Here is a 16,921-nt window from a genome sequence, read left to right as displayed (position 1 = left end):
GCGTGTGTGTTTGTGTGCGTGTGTGTTTTCTTGCAAGTCTGTGCAAAGTGGCAGGATACAGGGCTATCAGTGATCATAACAACAATTACCATTCTTGAGTACATATTCTCTATTAGCCACTACACAAAGTATTTTCTGTGCATTATCTCCTTTAATTTTGCCTTTCCTTAGAGTGGTGTATTAGGATATTCAGCTAATGCTATAAAGACCACAATAATAGATACTGAGGTATACTCCTGTACCTTTCTGTGAGTCCCTGAGCTGCTATTCTTAGCCTTGTGGTCCAAGATGACTAGATACCAGCTCCAGGCTCCAAGCACAGGGAGGGGAGGAGGCCGCATACAAGTCATTACCTGTAACATATCTGTGTCTGTCCCTTCTGATGAAATGGGTCACCTGGCCATGCCCAGCAGCATGAGAGGCTGGGAAAGTTCTTATCCCAGAGTCACATTTCAAGCTGAAATTGGGGAGGTGGTGGGGGGGGGGCGGTTCTAGAAGGAGAGAGAGCTTCTCTGGTGGCTCAGAGATAAAGAATCCGCCTGCAATGCGGGAGTCACAGGAGACATGGGTTCGATCCCTGGGCTGGGAAGATCCCCTGGAGGAGAGCATGGCGACCCACTCCAGTATCCTTACCCAGAGAATCCCATGGACAGAGGAGCCTGGTGGGCTACAGTCCGTGGATGGCAAAGAGTCGGGCACGACTGAAGCGACTTAGCACGAACACGCAGAAGGAGCGAATGTGTGTGGGAGCCCACTAGCAGAATCTACACCAGGTGTGTTTTATGATTGTCCTCTTTTGGTAAATGAGAAAATCAAAGTCGTAACTAAAGTAAGACAGAGGATACACGGTAGAGTGAGCGATCTAAACCGAACCCTGTTTGACTGTGGCTCACTTGCCTCGCCGACTCTTACAGAGCCTCTCTCTTCTTTATTGGAGATGTCATGGCTTAGAGGGAGGCCCTATCCGGGTTAGTCTAGACGCGTCGCTAACATATTCAGAAGAGAGACTCTAGAGCTGGGTCTGACAGTCAAGATCAGCAGCCTCCTAGTCTGGCAGAGAAAATGTGGGCAAGGATGGTCAACAGTCAGGAATGAGAAGGGAAGCTTCATCTGGCATCTTATTCATCTACAGACTCTGAAGATAAACTTCTACAGACCAGAGGCATTTTAAATTTAATATTTAAAAAATATTTATTTACTTATTTGGCTGCATTGGGTCTTAGGTGCAGTATCTTTTGTTGCGGCGGGCACGCAGGCTTTCTAGTTGTGGCATGAGGGCTTGGAAGTTGTGGCCTGTGAGCTTAGTTGCCCACCCAGGGATTGAAGCTGCATCTCTTGCATTGGAAGGCAGCTTGTTACCCACTGGACCACCAGTTTAGTTCAGTTTAGTTCAGTCGTTCAGTTGTGTCCGACTCTTTGCAACCCCATGGACCGCAGCATGCCAGGCCTCCCTGTCCATCACCAACTCCCAGAGTTTACCCAGACTCATGTCCATGTGATGCCATCCAACCATCTCATCCTCCGTCATCCCCTTCTCCTCCCGCCCTCAATCTTTAACCAGCCTCAGGGTCTTTTCCAATGAGTCAGCTCTTCACATCAGGTGGCCAAAGTATTGGAGTTTCAGCTTCAACATCAGTCCTTCCAATGAACACTCAGGACTGATCTCCTTTTGGATGGACTGCTTGGATTTCCTTGCAGTCCAAGGGACTTTCAAGCATCTTCTCCAACACCACAGTTCAAAAGCATCAATTCTTTGGTGCTCAGCTTTCTTTATAGTCCAACTCTCACATCCATACATGACTACTGGAAAAACTATAGCCTTGACTAGACAGACTTTTGTTGGAAAAGTAATGTCTCTGCTTTTTAATAAGCTGTCTAGGTTGGTTATAACTTTCCTTCCAAGGAGTAAGCGTCTTTTAATTTCATGGCTTCAGTCACCATCTGCAGTGATTTTGGAGCCTAAAAAAATAAAGTCTGACACTGTTTCCACTGTTCCCCCATTTATTTCCCATGAAGTGATGGGACCAGATGCCATGATCTTCGTTTTCTGAATGTTTGAGCTTTAAGCCAACTTTTTCACTCTCCTCTTTCACTTTCATCAAGAGGCTCTTTAGTTCTTCACTTTCTTCCCTAAGGGTGGTGTCTTCTGCATATCTGAAAGCTATTGATATTTCTCCTGGCAATCTTGATTCCAGCTTGTGCTTCATCCAGCCCACGAGGGAAGTCCCCTAAAGGCATTTTTTTAGATTTCTGGTTCCCTTGATCGGAAATTAGTCTTTCGGAGCTAGAAGGGATTCCCAAATGGCTCAGTGGTAAAGAATCTGCCTGCCAAAGCAGGAGATGCACATTTGATCCCTGGGTCAAGAAGATCTTCTGGAGTAGGAACTGGCAACCCACTCCAGGATGCTTGCTTGGAAAATCCCATGGACAGAGGAGCCTGGTGGATTACAGTTCACGGGGTTGCAATGAGTTGGACATGAGTGAGCACGCATGCACACACACATATGGAGCGAGGATGTTGCACAGCTGGGTCTTGAGAAAAATGTGTGCCCAGCACCCGATGGAGGCTTTCTTTATAAACTTCTATTCAGCAGAGGTGTTCCGATTTCACCAAGGGGAATTCTCATCCTCTGTGGGCTCAGGAGCCTGGATATTTTGAGGTAGAGTACCACGTGATGACTTGGCTGTTGGGAGCTCAATAAAATGAGTCATGGAGAATAATTACAGTTGCGGAAGATCAGGGGTTGGTGAGAGAGGGTAAGTTGAGGTCTGTGGCAAGGGTGACATAGGCGTGAAAGTAACTACGGGCAAGTGATCTGCAGTAGAAATATATTGTGAGTCACGGATACCATTTTACATTTTCTAACAGCATTCACTAATGTAATTAAAAAAAAACAAGTGAATAGACTTTAACAATACATTTTATTTCAACCAGTACCTGCAAATATTATTTCAAATAATATATACATACAAATATTGTTTATAAAAATATTATAAACCGTGTAAAACTTAAAGCTATATTTTACCATTTTGGGGTATGAAGTCTTTGAAATCTGTGTATGTATCTGTACTGATAGCAAGTCTTAATGTGGCCCGGCCTCATTTCAGGTGTGTGATCAGCATATGTGGCTGGTAGCTGTGATAATGAGCAAAGCAATGAAACCCAGTTAGAGCTCTAAGTCCAGCCGCTCAAGTTCGTGTGGGAGAATTTGAGGAAATCTTAGAGAATCTGAACTCCCCAGCCTCCAAAACACTACATAACCAATATTGACCAACAATACAATACTTCCAACACTGTCTCAGCTGTTCTTGTCATTTCTAATATCATTTCTCTGATGTAAATAAAAGTTTGGATATAAAGAGTATTCCTGGAGATAGATTAAGTTCTCCTATGAACCAGAAATTAGTAAATGGAGAGGGAGAGCATTTTGTAACTTAAAATGAGATGAGAGTAGAAGGAGCTTCAGATAGAAAAGCCAGGAATGATTTATTATCCTGACAAAACCAGCCAGACATGGACGTAGGTCAGGGTCACACCACCTCCATTCTGGAGCATAATCGACGTGAGAAAATTGATCTGATGCATCTCTACCCAAATCCACCCTGCTCACCTGCCTTTGAAAGAGCCTCCAAAAAAATTCAATTGAAAATGAGATGTGCAGCTTTATGGTCTGTGAACAAGGAAGACTATTTGAAATACTTGAATTTAGAAACCGCTAGGTATCATAGCACAGAATGTTTCTTGTTAATACAATATAAAAGAACATTTATATCATTTGCCAATGTGATGACTTAAGTAAAATAGTAGCTATGTGTTTTCCCCACAGGATTATTACAACGAGCACAAATTCTCATCCTATAATATCAGATACTGATACATTTCCATGTTTTGCTCTTTTTAAAAAACAAAAGCAATAGTAAATAATGGCAGCATACCAATACTACTTTACTTATCCAAATTATCTCATAGAAATGTAGAATAGTTAGAAGGATAATGATTTAAATTATGAAGGAAATGTCTAATAGAGAGATTTTCTATCCATAAACTTTGGATCAAAAAGAATTCAGGGACTTCTTTGGCAGTCCAGTGTTAAGACTGTACTCCCACTGCTGGGGGCACATGGGTCTGATCCCTAGTTGGGGAACAAAGATCCCACATGCCATACAGTGTGGCAAAAAAAAAAAAAAAAAAAGACTTCAAACTTGTGAGAGACTGAGCTGCATGTGTGTGTTCAGTCATGTCTAAGTCTTTGTGACCCCATGGACTGTAGCCCACCAGGCTCCTGTGTCCATGGGATTTTTCAGGCAAGAATACTGGAGTGGGTTGCGTTTCCTCCTCCAGGGGATCTTCCTGACCCAGGGATCCATCTCTCTTGTGTCTCCTGTATTGGCAGGCGGATTCTTTATCAACTGTGCCACCTGGGAATATAGGAGAAAGGTGATTTAAGTAAATAGACACTGATCTTTAAGAACAAGCAAAATGGAGAGTACTGAGTGGTCTGATTCGACGATCACTTGGAGGGTACCCTCCAATTTCCCCTGAACACTCCGATGCTGAAGCATCTTTAGGAGCTTATTCATCTAAAGGGTCTCGAGGGAGAAGGGCAGTGAGCTGAGGAGATGATGCCGTGTGTTGGCATCAGCCGTTTTACAAGGTGTGAAGGAGAAAAAGAGGACCAAAACCCTCATCCTGCCTGCAGCTGCCTCTGCTCCCCGTTTCTGAAGGGAGTCTTCCCGGCTCTGTTCATGACCTTCCTCCCATTCTTACCGCCTTTAATTTGTAAGTGGATGCTTGGAGAAAACATTCAGACACTTCTTTCATAAATTTCTGGAGGAATAACACACATCTGATCATTTTTGACCACATGTCCTATGCTCTGTCTCACCTGGAAACCACACGCTTTGTGTGTGCAAGCCACTTCTCTGATTTCAGCTCATCCACTTCACTCACTGCCAGCCATGGCCTGGCCTGGTGATGGTTAACCTGATGAGGAAGCAAAATTCAGAATGACAGCCCTTGAGAAGGGAGAGTGGCAGAGAACCCACTGCTGTGTAGAATTTCAGAAGACAGAGGAGTTGGCTTAGGTTCTAAACATAACAAGGGCTTGAAGGTTGGGTAGGTCGAAAGGCATACTTAATAATCTAAATCTATACCATGGTGTCACTAAGAAGCAGTGAATGACTGAATTCTAAAGGACAATAAAATGAAACCTGCCATAAATATGAGAAGGAGCCAGGGAAAGACTTTTTTAAGTAAGAAGAAATAAGAAGGAATTATAGAAATGCATAGTAAAACCGTTCAAATGATGGTGAGTGATTTAACTGCACTTGGGAAGTTTGTTCCTTTCCATCTCTAATTTTCACTGAGGTCACTTCAAGTGTCCTTTTCATCCTTGCTTCACTCACCCAAGGTCCTCGGGGAGCGCATTTGATGGATCAAGCTCAGGTCACTCGCCAAGCCCCTGGCTTTGTTGCAGGTCGGGGAAGTAGGTTCTGCCAGCCCTTCCTGGCTTCTGTCGTTGGAGACAGGAATCTGGAGTTACTGAACCAGCAAGGCTATACTCACTGGGAACTAGGAAATTGTGATGCTATTAGAGAGAGGAAATGGATGCAGGACAGCAAGACAAGTCAACCAGACTCCCATCAGATAAGCGTCCCTACGGTTCCTCAGTCTTGGATTATTTCCTGATTATATCTATTGGCCACAACATTAGTACAGTTAAAACATTGGAGTGGTATATGTGTGATTAGTGGGGTATAAATTTACATACTATTTTTCCTGCATATGTGTGTGTATATACATATATATGTATATGTGTGTGTATATACATATATATGTGTGTGTGTGTGTGTGTGTTTCTGTGTGTATATATCGCTTCACTTGGGTACAACTCTTTGCAGTGCTAGGGACTAGAGCCCGCCAGGCTCCTCTGTTCATGGGATTCTCCAGGCAAGAATACTAGAGTGGGTTGTCATGCCCTCCTTCAGGGGATCTTCCCCACCCAGTGATTGAACCTGTGTCTCACACTGGCAGGCAGATTCTTTACCACTGAGCCATGGGGGGGGGCATATATATATACATATATATACCAAAATACTTTACGTATTTTTCCATTTCCTCTTCCTCACTTACTGAAAAGCATATTGATCAAGTATCTATTTGCCAAGTGCTAAGCTAAATAACAGAGATGCAAAGGTGAACTCAACGGACATGAATGTTCTCTATGTCATGAAATGTGTTACATAAGCAAAGTCACATTGAGGGCAACTCTTGAGATTTTAGTTGAGTCATCTGGATTAACCTGGCACTCTCAAACAAGCAGTAGTTTCTCATACAAGATTTTTACATCGATTTCAAGATGGTTTAAATCTAATAATCCGTTACATTGATTGCTTTCATATTGAAGTATACCACAGTGAGATGAAAAATATTACTACTGAATGAACCCTTCAGTACAGTATATGAGTCATCATAGATGCAGGGGGAACAGATAATTATTAAATGAATGAAGGAACAATCAGAAACACTCAGTTCAGTTCAGTTGCTCAGTCGTGTCCCACTCTTTGCAGCCCTGTGGACTGCAGCACACCAGGCTTCCCTGTCCATCACCAACTTCTGCAGCTTGTTCAAATCATGCCCATCGAGTCAGTGATGCTATCCAACCATCTCATCCTCTGTCGTGCTCTTCTCCTCCTATCTTCAATCTTTCCCAACAGAAACATTAGGGGGCGATTAACGTCTAATATCAGGTCCTTCCTAACTTGAAAGGTAATATTCTAAACTGTGTACATTAATTTATGGATATGTAGGATAAGGGCTTCCTTGGTGGCTCAATGGTAAAGAATCTGCCACCAAGCAGTAAACATGGGTTCGACCCTGGGTTGGGAAGATCCCTGGGTTGGGAAGATCCCTTGGAGAAGGAAACGGCAACCCACTCCAGTATTCTTGCTTGGAAAATTCCGTGGACAGAGAAGCCTGGTGGGCTGCAGTCCCTAGGGTCGCAAGAGTTGGACACAACTTACTGACTAAACAACAGCAACAAGTTAATGTTGCCAGGCTTCAACTAGAAAAAAAAAATTGTTACTTTGATATTAGTTTTGTAGGAGTTTTAAATATGCATAAGAAACAATATATTTATACTTAACCTTTGAATTGTCATTATTACTTAAGTAATGGAAAGATCTTCCTGTTTAGAAGTGAGGTGCCTGGGGACCCGCTTTAACTCTGAGGATTCGAGGTCCGGAGGAGCACAAGGTGCATGAATGCCTTGGGGTCCTGTCGGTTGAGCCCTGCAGCAATTATGTACTCTGCAGCACTCCAGTGGTTTGAAAGTGAAAATGCCTGGTAATTTACCACGAGGGAGGGCCTTAGGGGAAGAAGAATATGGCTCAATTAATTAGTACTTGTTAGCAAACTTCAACTATTACCCTATTTAGATTTTCAAATCACTGATATCTCAAATACCCACAAGATTTGGAAAAGAAGTAAGAATAAGCAGTAGAAAAAGATAATTTGTCCAACAGGGCAGCGGCTTTTGAGAACCGTGTGAGCAGCAGATCCACCTTCACAGGTTAGCCTTTCTATAAACGAGAAGAAGAAAATGGTATCAATTTGCCTTTTTTCACTCCATGGTTAAAAACTCATGGCTTTCAGTTCGAGTTTCTGGTTAAGATGAATACTCGTGATGACCACTTAGGGATTCCTAAGAAAATTTAAGAAAAACTAATTTGAGAGTTATTTGGAGCTTTATTATGGGTGTCGGTTTCCTAATTACTCATTATATCTCCTAAGTGTCTATTGTTGGCATTTTAAAAAATTAATGATTTGTAGTGTTTTTTCAAGGTATTGTTCAAATACTTTGAAAATTATTGTCCTTGTCGTGAAAGCTTTTCAGTCAAATCTCTCATGCATTCATGGTATGGAAACATTGGCTTCAAACACTATTTACACAAAATATATTAATAATTATTTTTAATAATTTTAGCTCACATCCTGCCTTATTTTTGTTCTAATTACTTTGACTAAGGTTTCTAAGAGACTATTAAATAATAATGTGGGAAACCTGGGTTCTATTCCTGGGTTGGGAAGATCCCCTGGAGTAGGACATGGCAACCCACTCCAGTATTCTTGTCTGGAGAATCCCCATGGACCGAGGAACCTGGCAGGCTACAGTCCATGGGGTCGCAAAGAGTCAGACACAACTGAGCAACTAAGCACAAATATTGATACTGGACATTCAAGTCATAGTTTGAGTTTCCTTCATTCGTTTTTTTTTGGTTTGGGTTTTGTTGTAGTTTTGTTTTGATACTTAGCATAATGAAGACTGATTTAAGATAACAATTTTTATCCTATCTCTGGTGGCTCAGAGGGTAGAGTCTGACTGCAATTCAGGATACACAGAAGACACAGTTTTGATCCCTGGGTCAGGAAGACACCCTGGAGAAGGGAATGGCAACCACTCCAGTATTGTTGCCTGGAGAATCCCATGGACAGAGAAGCCTGGAGGGATACGGTCCATAGGGTCACATAGAGTCAGACATGACTGAGTGATGAACACTTTCACTTTTTTCATAATGAAGACTTTGATTTAAGATAATTTTTATAATCTTAAAAAGTATCTTTAGTTGCCATTAATTTAAAAAATGTTTGTAAATTAATCTTATAAAAATAGTATTTGGGTGAATTTAGTAAAGTAGGTGGTAAAGAATCTGCCTAGATTTCAGGAGACTCCAGTTCAATTCCTGGGTGGGGAATACCCACTGGAGAAGGATAGGCTACCCACTCCAGTAGTCTTGGGCTTCCCTGGTGGCTCAGATGGTAAAGAATCGGCCTGCAATGTGGGAAATCTGGGTTCCATCCCCGGGTTGGAAAGATCCCCTGGAGAAGGGAACAGCTACCCACTCTAGTGTTCTGGTCTGGAGAACTCCATGGACAGAGGAGCTTGGCAGGCCACACAGTCGATCCGGTTGCAAAGAGTTGGACATGACTGAGAGACTTTCACTTTCAGTAGGATAGGGTATGTTTGAGTTTGATATAGTTCCCACTAATCTGCCTTACAACCTCCTGACGTCTATATTTCTGTTTCATACATATATATAAACTCCTTGATCATTTAAATCTGAAAACTTGGTATTAGATTTTCAAAGTGGGGAAAATATAAAAGCTTCCCTAAATTTATTTATAAAATTCACGGGAATCAAATTTAATTATAAAGCTCTAGGCTTCATGCTTTTGAAAGGTATAATGCTGAAGAAACTATTCTAGTTTGGAAAATTTTGGTGCACGGCTGTAATCACAGAATGTACTGTGTTTAGTTATTTAGTTTGCATGCAGGCCTTGTGTTTATTTAACTTACAGTATATTGTAGAAAGCATCAAGACTGGTGATAAAAAGCTGAGCTGAAGCAGGTGGAGTCACAGGAAAAGGACAAGCATGGAATCAATAAACTTCTCGAGAAATGGATAGATGCAGTCACATCTTCTCCCCCTGGAGGTAATGGGGCCGATTCAAAAGGAAGTGGTTGCCTTGTTGAGTCAAGGCGCTTCCTTGATTCACAGAAATCTCCCTCTGGTGGGCAATTCCATTTTCACTCTTATGAGCCCCCAAGGAGCTGCAGGGGAGCACGCTGGAGAATTCCCAGACCAAAGTTCACATTGGGTGTAATTGAAGTGAAAGCCCTGATTACATTCTGTGCTGCTCTGAGTTAAAGGATAGGAGAACCTGCCGTGTGTGGAAGGGCAAGGCAGGCACATGCGTCTTCCTCCCTCAATTCAGCAAAAAGAGCCCTAACTGAGGCTGATTAGACACATCGAATAGCTAATTTAGGAAGCTGGAAACAAAGAAAGAGTATCAAGAGTGTAAACAAAGCTAGTTTACTAGCTTACGAGTTTTATGTATCACACCCGATTGCTTCAGTGTAGAACTATAGATACGTGTATTTATGCAACTGTAGGTTGTTCGCATGAATGTCACAAACAGTTAAATATCAGCCATGTTACAGCCTATTGTTATCTGTATGTTGCTAGATGCCCTACTTTGAATTTCTCAGTGGGTCTGTTAATTTTCCTGTGAGATGATTTTAGACATATCCAAAAGCGTATTCTGAATGATTAGGGCACTTTTAGGAATTTATCTTATTTAGCAACCTACCTTCTGGTAATATCTGAAACCATCTCACTTTATAAAGTCTTGACATTATCCAATGAAGCACAAGCAGAGGAACTAGTGATAAGCCTGTTGTTTCCAAATTTCTAGCAGGTTCCGTGTGCTGTACCATCTTAAACTCTGCCTACTCTATTTCAGTTATTGGCTTATCAGGGCAAGAAATAACAATGCAAGGAAGAATTATTTTAATATTTAATAATTGCTGCTGCTTAGCCTATAAGTTGTATCTGACTCTTTGTGACCCCCATGGAGTGTAGCCCTTCAGGCTCCTCTGTGCCAGGCAAGAATACTGGAGTGGGTTGCCGTTTCCTTCTCCAGGGATCTTCCTGATCCAGGGATAAAACCTGATTCTCCCACGTCTCTTATATTGGCAGACACATTCTTTACTGCTGAGCTATGAGGGAAGCCACTAATATTTAATAATAGTAGGTTCTTATTTGATTCATAAGCTGATTTATGTTGTAGCAAAAAAATGGCCAAATAGTATTAAACTATATATAATAAATTATAAATATTACATTATCACTTCATTATCTCATACTTGAGAACATAGTGATTTAATCCTGGACATCCGTCTTCATTTGAAACAAAGATATATGCAAAAGAGGCAGCCTCCAACACTTCTTGGGGTACCAAATCATCGTTATCTGGTTCTATTTCCCCTCCATGTATTATCATCTAATACACTATAAAATATACATATCCATTTGCTTTTATTCTTCCACTCACAGACTGTAAGCTCTGTGAGGGGAGAGGTTTTTGAATGTTTGTCTTACTGATATAGTCACATAATAAGCACATACTAACCCCCTCCAGTATTCTTGCCTGGAGAAGCACCATGGACAGAAGAGCCTGGGGGGCTACAGTCCATGGGGTTGCAAAGAGTCGGACACGACTGAGCGACTAAGAACACACACACACACACACACACACACACACACACACACACACAAATGTACTTTGAATAATTGAATGGATATGAAACATTCTATCAGCATGAAGTGACACTGTAGAACTTAATAATTTGAACAAAACCATCAGTTAAGAACCCAGTTCTGGGACGACTGAGCAAGTTTGGATTCTATTACCTACTTTTCTGTGTCGGAACTTTGGGAGGCAGAGAATAACCAGGGAGCATCCACTCACCACACGTGCTTCTCACGTCTTTATGCTTTTGTGTCTTTTTTTCCTCTGATATGCTTCTCCTTCCAGAACAAATTCCTTTCCCCTGTGTTTTCGATATGGCTAATTCCTAATTGCAACTATTTTTTAAACAGACGATGTTTTTATTTAGACTGGGATACTGAAAAGAGGTGGGCAGTCATCCTTTGCCTGGGTGGTGATGGAGATGATGATATATTTTTTGTTTTGTAATTTTTGTTTACTTTTCATTTCCTACTGGAGTACAGCCAGTGAACAATGGTTTGCTCGTTTCAGGTGGATGGCAAAGCGACTCAACCGTGCATATATACGTGTCCATTCTCCCTTAAACTCCCCTTCCATACAAGCTAAGCAGAGTTCCAGGTCCTATACAGTAGGTCCCTGTTGGTTATCCATTACTTCAAGTAGTACTTTCTCCAGGAAATCTTTGATCTCTCCATTATGGGTTGGACGCTCCTGCCATATACTCCGATAGAACCCTGTCCTTTACACGCTATTAAACCACATTGGATTGAATGCAGACTTCCTTCATACTCAGCTGGGCAAGATCCTCATTTCTCAACAGACAACAGGGCTGTAAATGGTTTGAGAACCTGCGTGTATGCGTGCTAGGTCACTTTAATTGTGTCCGGCCCTATGGACCGTAGCTTGCCAGGCTCCTCTGTCCATGGGATTCTCCAGGCAAGAATACTGGAGTGGGTTGCCATGGCCTTCTCCAGCAGATCTTCCCAATGCAGGGATCGAACCAGCATCACTTATGTCTCCTGCATTGGCAGCTGGGTTCTTTACCCCTGGGGCCACCTGGGAAGCCCATTTGAGAAGCTAGAGACTCAGTTTCTCCAAATTTTTGACTTAAGAATGATTTAGCTTTATTTATTCTCCAGGGACTTGATCCACTTACCACTATTTATTAATGAATCATTTCAATAGACAGAAAATTGGAGTTTTATATTGAACTGGGGGTGGGGGGGTTTCCAGAGTGTGGGTGCCCGTAGTTGCCTGTTGCTGCCATGGCAAATATCGTGAGGAATACAGCACCATTTTCACTTTAACAGCGGTGAATTATTTTGCCAGTATATGAAAGAGTATGCTTAGAGTATCACAGTGCTTTGTGTAAAGGGGGAAAATGCAACAATTACGGTGAATTGGGTAGAATAGCTGTGTTATTGCAGAACATAAGACTTTGATTACACACTGCCAAGATTCATATCAGCCTAGTGGTTGTTGACAGATAAAGTAACAAAAATGAAACCCATTTATTATTATTTTTCTTTATTGAGACCTCAAGGTAAAGCGGATTTTCAGTTCTTGTAGTTACTACGCTGATAGAACAGAGACTGACAGCCAAAATGTGCCAGTCCAGAAATATAAATTAAGCCTAGGTTCATATCAGGATTCCATTTAGTCTTGGAAAAGGACCTGCTGTTGGGATTAGTTTTGATACTAAAATAAATAGATTGTGCAGTTCCACAGTATACTTGGTCTGTATTAACCCTTTCCTGTGAGCAATACTTTTAATTTTTTTTTTTGCTTTCAGTTGACAAAGCTTTATTTTGCAGTGTTTGACACAAGTTATCATCCGAGTAGGTTACCTTTTGGTGAATGTAAATTACTAGCAACAGGATGATACCCATTTCAGTCTGCAGAAAGTGTGAAAGTAGATTCCGGAAATTAATAGCAGACTTTTTACTGTATTACAAATTTGTGTTTCTGGCTGCAGTTCCGTTTTCCACCTAAGGACAAAAGTTAAGTGGGAAACGTGAAGTGAGAATTTTTGGTGTGTGCTGTTGAGATCGTGGATGTGTCTTGAGTACAATTTCAGGCTGCAGCATTTGTAGCTTCCTTCCTGTTACTCAGGCCCTCCTGTTTCTTCTTCACGTTGGTCCCTGCTCTCTCCCTCTTTCCCTTTCTTCCTTCCCTCATCCCTGCATTCTTCCTCTCTCTTTCTCCTTTCTTTTTATGCAACTAGCAATGGGAAAATTTTGCTATAGTTTCTCTCAATTAAGACGATACTAAGTTGCCTATGAAATTCCGGATCCAATGACATGATTTAAGTCGTGAACTATATATAAAAGTGGGTAAACAGAGGCATCAGCGAACTCTGAACACCATGATAATCCAGCGGTTTCATTTCTTGAGTCCTAAAAATAATTTTGATTACGTTTTCAAATTATTCTTCTAAAGTCTGCATTTGAAAATTTTCTCATTAACTTTTTAGCAACAGACAGATAGCATGAACTTGTTTCTTGAATTACCTTTTCTGACCTTTTGCCAGATGATAATTACAAAAAAAGGAAAGCCTGGAAGACTTGTAAAAAAAAAATTAAGCTTATCAAGTAGCTAAAATGGCCCTTCTGTACTGGTGTCGATTTCAAAATTAACATTTTGGTTCGTGTGCTTCTAATAATCACTGACCCTTACTTCATGTACTTTCCACAGGAAATGAATACAGCAGAAATTACTTTGACCCACTGATGGATGAGGAAATAAACCCAAGGCAGTGTGGGATGGAGGTCAGCCAAGAGGGTGAGCTAGAATTAAGTATGTAATTTTTGTGTCAGAATATTCTTCCCCATTCATGAAAATGAGGTGACAAAGATCACACATGCAGTTCCATTTAGATTTTTGCAGCTTACAATTTAAATGGGAAGTTTTAAACACTAACGACGTGATGGGCAGCGAAGGTAATTTCTGATCAAGGACAGCAAGCTGGTAACCTAGAGGAAGTGGGAACTGGCTTTCAGGTGACGCTGCTGCACGCAGTTTGCTGCCTTTCCAGGGCCCGTGTCGTGTATATGAGGAGCATTATCACTTTACAAGTGCTGACTCAGCCCTTCACATTTCAAGGGAGCATTCCTCAATAAACTTCATCTAGCATGTGAGATTTCCATACCCAGGGACTAGTGGCTTTCTTTTGCGGAAGCCATGGGGCCACCATTTAAGTTTTGAACTACAAAGGTGTAGGGTAAGATGATTTCTTCCTCTTGCACCCTGATTCTCGCTGTGGTTGTAAAATAACAATTTAGAATTGCTCATTATGTGCCCACCGCCCTGCATATTCGGTAGTTTACGAAGCGTTTTAGCCATGACGATTAGTAATTTCTTTGTAATTACATTCGCGTTTCTATGAATTGGCTGAAGAGAAATTTATCTTAAATATGTTCTTTTAGCATCCATACAAGTTGATAAGGGTCTTCTCAGGCGGCGCAGTGGTAAAGAATCGGTCTGCCAGTGCAGGAGACACAGGAGATGTGGGTTTGATCCCTGGGTCTGGAAGATTCCAGGAGGAGGAAAATGGCAACCCACTCAAGTATTCTTGCCTGGAAAATCCTGTACACAGAGGAGCCTGGTGGGCTACTAGTCCACGGGGTCCCAAAGAGTTGGACATGTCTGAGCACACTCAACCATGCCGCAAGTTGATAAAAGAATTCTATATGATCAGTTGGTGAAGTTGTTTCATGAGGTTATTGAGCTCATGACAGTGACAAATAGTACTCAGAGCCGTTTGCAGCCCCAAAGGTCATTTTTCACCATGGACTCCAGACATTGTACCTGCCTTCTAGGGGAAGGGGCACACGTTTGAGGTATGTTCTAATTCAGTGACTAAGGTGGTCATTCAGCTTGGCGTAATGTTTATGTTCGGTTCTATCCAGTGGTAGGACATCCACATAATGACCCTTTAATCCTCTTCTAAGAACCATGTTTTTATACTACTATTATTTTTAGTAATGACATGACCTTGTTTCTTTATGCTTGTAAAAGAATAAAATAGTTCTTGAATTCGCTATTATACCACAAGAGCATATATAAAAGAATCTAAGACCACCTAAGTTTACTGTTTCTTATATGCATGTAGAACAAAAATATCTTAGCATCTTGGGAGTAGCTAATGTAAACCAGTTGCTCACTTTGATATAATGCTTATAAATTCTACTACATGATTTGACAAACCATAATGGCCTATTCTGATTCTTGTGTAATAGATGTCATAATCTATTGAATATGAGATCCCTTTTATTGCAGAAGTTATATTATAAATGCCCTGCAAAGTGTATTTTAAAATCATTGTTCCAATTATCATTGATTTGCAAGGTTTTTTTTAGACAAAGGCAGCATAGTCAATAGAATTTTGAGTCTATGACCTATAAAATAACTAAATAGCCTCGATGATTAATAATTTTTTTTGTAATCACACTTACATATCTATAAATTAGCTGATCTGAAAGTTATCATAAATATGCTCTTTTAGCACCCATGTGTGTGTTAGTCACTCAGTCATGTCCGACTCTTTGCAATCCCATGGACTGCAGCCCGCCAGGCTCCTCTGTCCATGGGGATTCTCCAGGCAAGAATGCTGGAGTGGGGTGCCATGCTCTCCTCCAGGGGATCTTCCTGACCCAGGGTTCAAACCGAAGTCTCCTGCAGCTCCTGCACTGCAGGCAGATTATTTCACTGCTGAGCCACTGGGGGAAGCCATTACAGGGACAAAGAGCAAGTGGAGCTCATGGGATCTTCTTGTGGTAAACAGATGAGAGCACCGTGGAGGGGACTCTGAGTTCTGCAGACCCGGCGCGTTCCAGAAAGAGTCTTGAACACTGCAAAAAGGACAGTGAAGCCATCTCTGCCGACAGTGAGGAGATTGAAAGAAACACTCAGGAAAATGTAATTCTGCCAGAAAGTTCTTCGCTGGAACAGGTCAGCACTGAAATCTAAATCAAGAAATGTGGAATAACTCACTTTTTGAAGTGACGAGTTGAAATATCCGTCCTGCACGTTGTCTCCTGGTGTTAGTTACCAATGCACCGCTTCCTGACTTGCTCCACGACTTTCTGAGTTTCCCTCTGTCTTTCATAATACATTTTATCACACAGAGCTTACACTATCCTATCAATATCAATCCAAGCCCTTGCACAATTTAGTTTCACTTCACTTTTTAAAATTTCATGTTAGAGAGATCATTTCTAGCATGTGATGAAGTATCTGTAAGAAAACCTGAAACCAGCATAAACTGACTTGGATAAAATGAAGAACTACTTGGGTTTATTTGCATAAGCACCATATAAATATGTGAATAATTTCTTATTTATGAAGTCACCGTTAAGGGACTTAACTCGTGCAGTGTTGTGACAAGTGCCACACAGTCTTTACCCTGTGGATCGTGTTGATTTCAGAAATATCCTTTCTGTTTCCCGCACCTGCAGTTTCTATTTTTGAGTAGTGTAGTAGCATATGTTCAGGTTCATGAAGGAGAGGAAAAGTCTTTCTTCTGTGTAGTCACCTTATCCATCTCCAATAAATATGAAAGAATCCCCAAAGTCTAGGGGTGTGTGTGTGTAGTTTTTGTGAAAGGCAAGTAGATTCAGGCTAAAATGGAACAAAAGTACATCATAAAGTAGAAAAAAAACCCCTCTTCTCAATGATGTCTTTCAAAATAACAGGTGACAAGTGGAAATATTTTCCACTTTACAAAAGAGGAGAAATAGTTTAGTTTGGGGAGGTATTCTCTAATTTGGAGTGTGGAAATTCCATAACAGAGTTTATTTTCTTTATTTGTGCTTCTTAGATATCAGTATCCTAGGCACACTAAGGTTGCAA

General features: G+C 41.3%; 1 protein-coding gene across 1 annotated transcript in view; it reads left to right on the top strand.

Annotated features, from left to right (window-relative positions):
• Positions 1 to 16,921, top strand: part of LOC102189642 — a 247,782-nt gene that overhangs the window by 26,733 nt on the left and 204,128 nt on the right. The window contains 3 exon segments of the mRNA XM_018038501.1: positions 13,766 to 13,852; positions 14,743 to 14,829; positions 15,855 to 16,021. Of these exon segments, the coding sequence (XP_017893990.1) occupies positions 13,766 to 13,852; positions 14,743 to 14,829; positions 15,855 to 16,021 (341 nt within the window).

The sequence above is a fragment of the Capra hircus genome, chromosome 23 (assembly GCF_001704415.2).
Source record: "Capra hircus breed San Clemente chromosome 23, ASM170441v1, whole genome shotgun sequence".
In the NCBI taxonomy this organism is placed as follows: domain Eukaryota; kingdom Metazoa; phylum Chordata; class Mammalia; order Artiodactyla; family Bovidae; genus Capra; species Capra hircus.
Note: the sequence above shows the minus strand (reverse complement) of the source record. Positions and strands in the feature narration are given on the sequence as shown.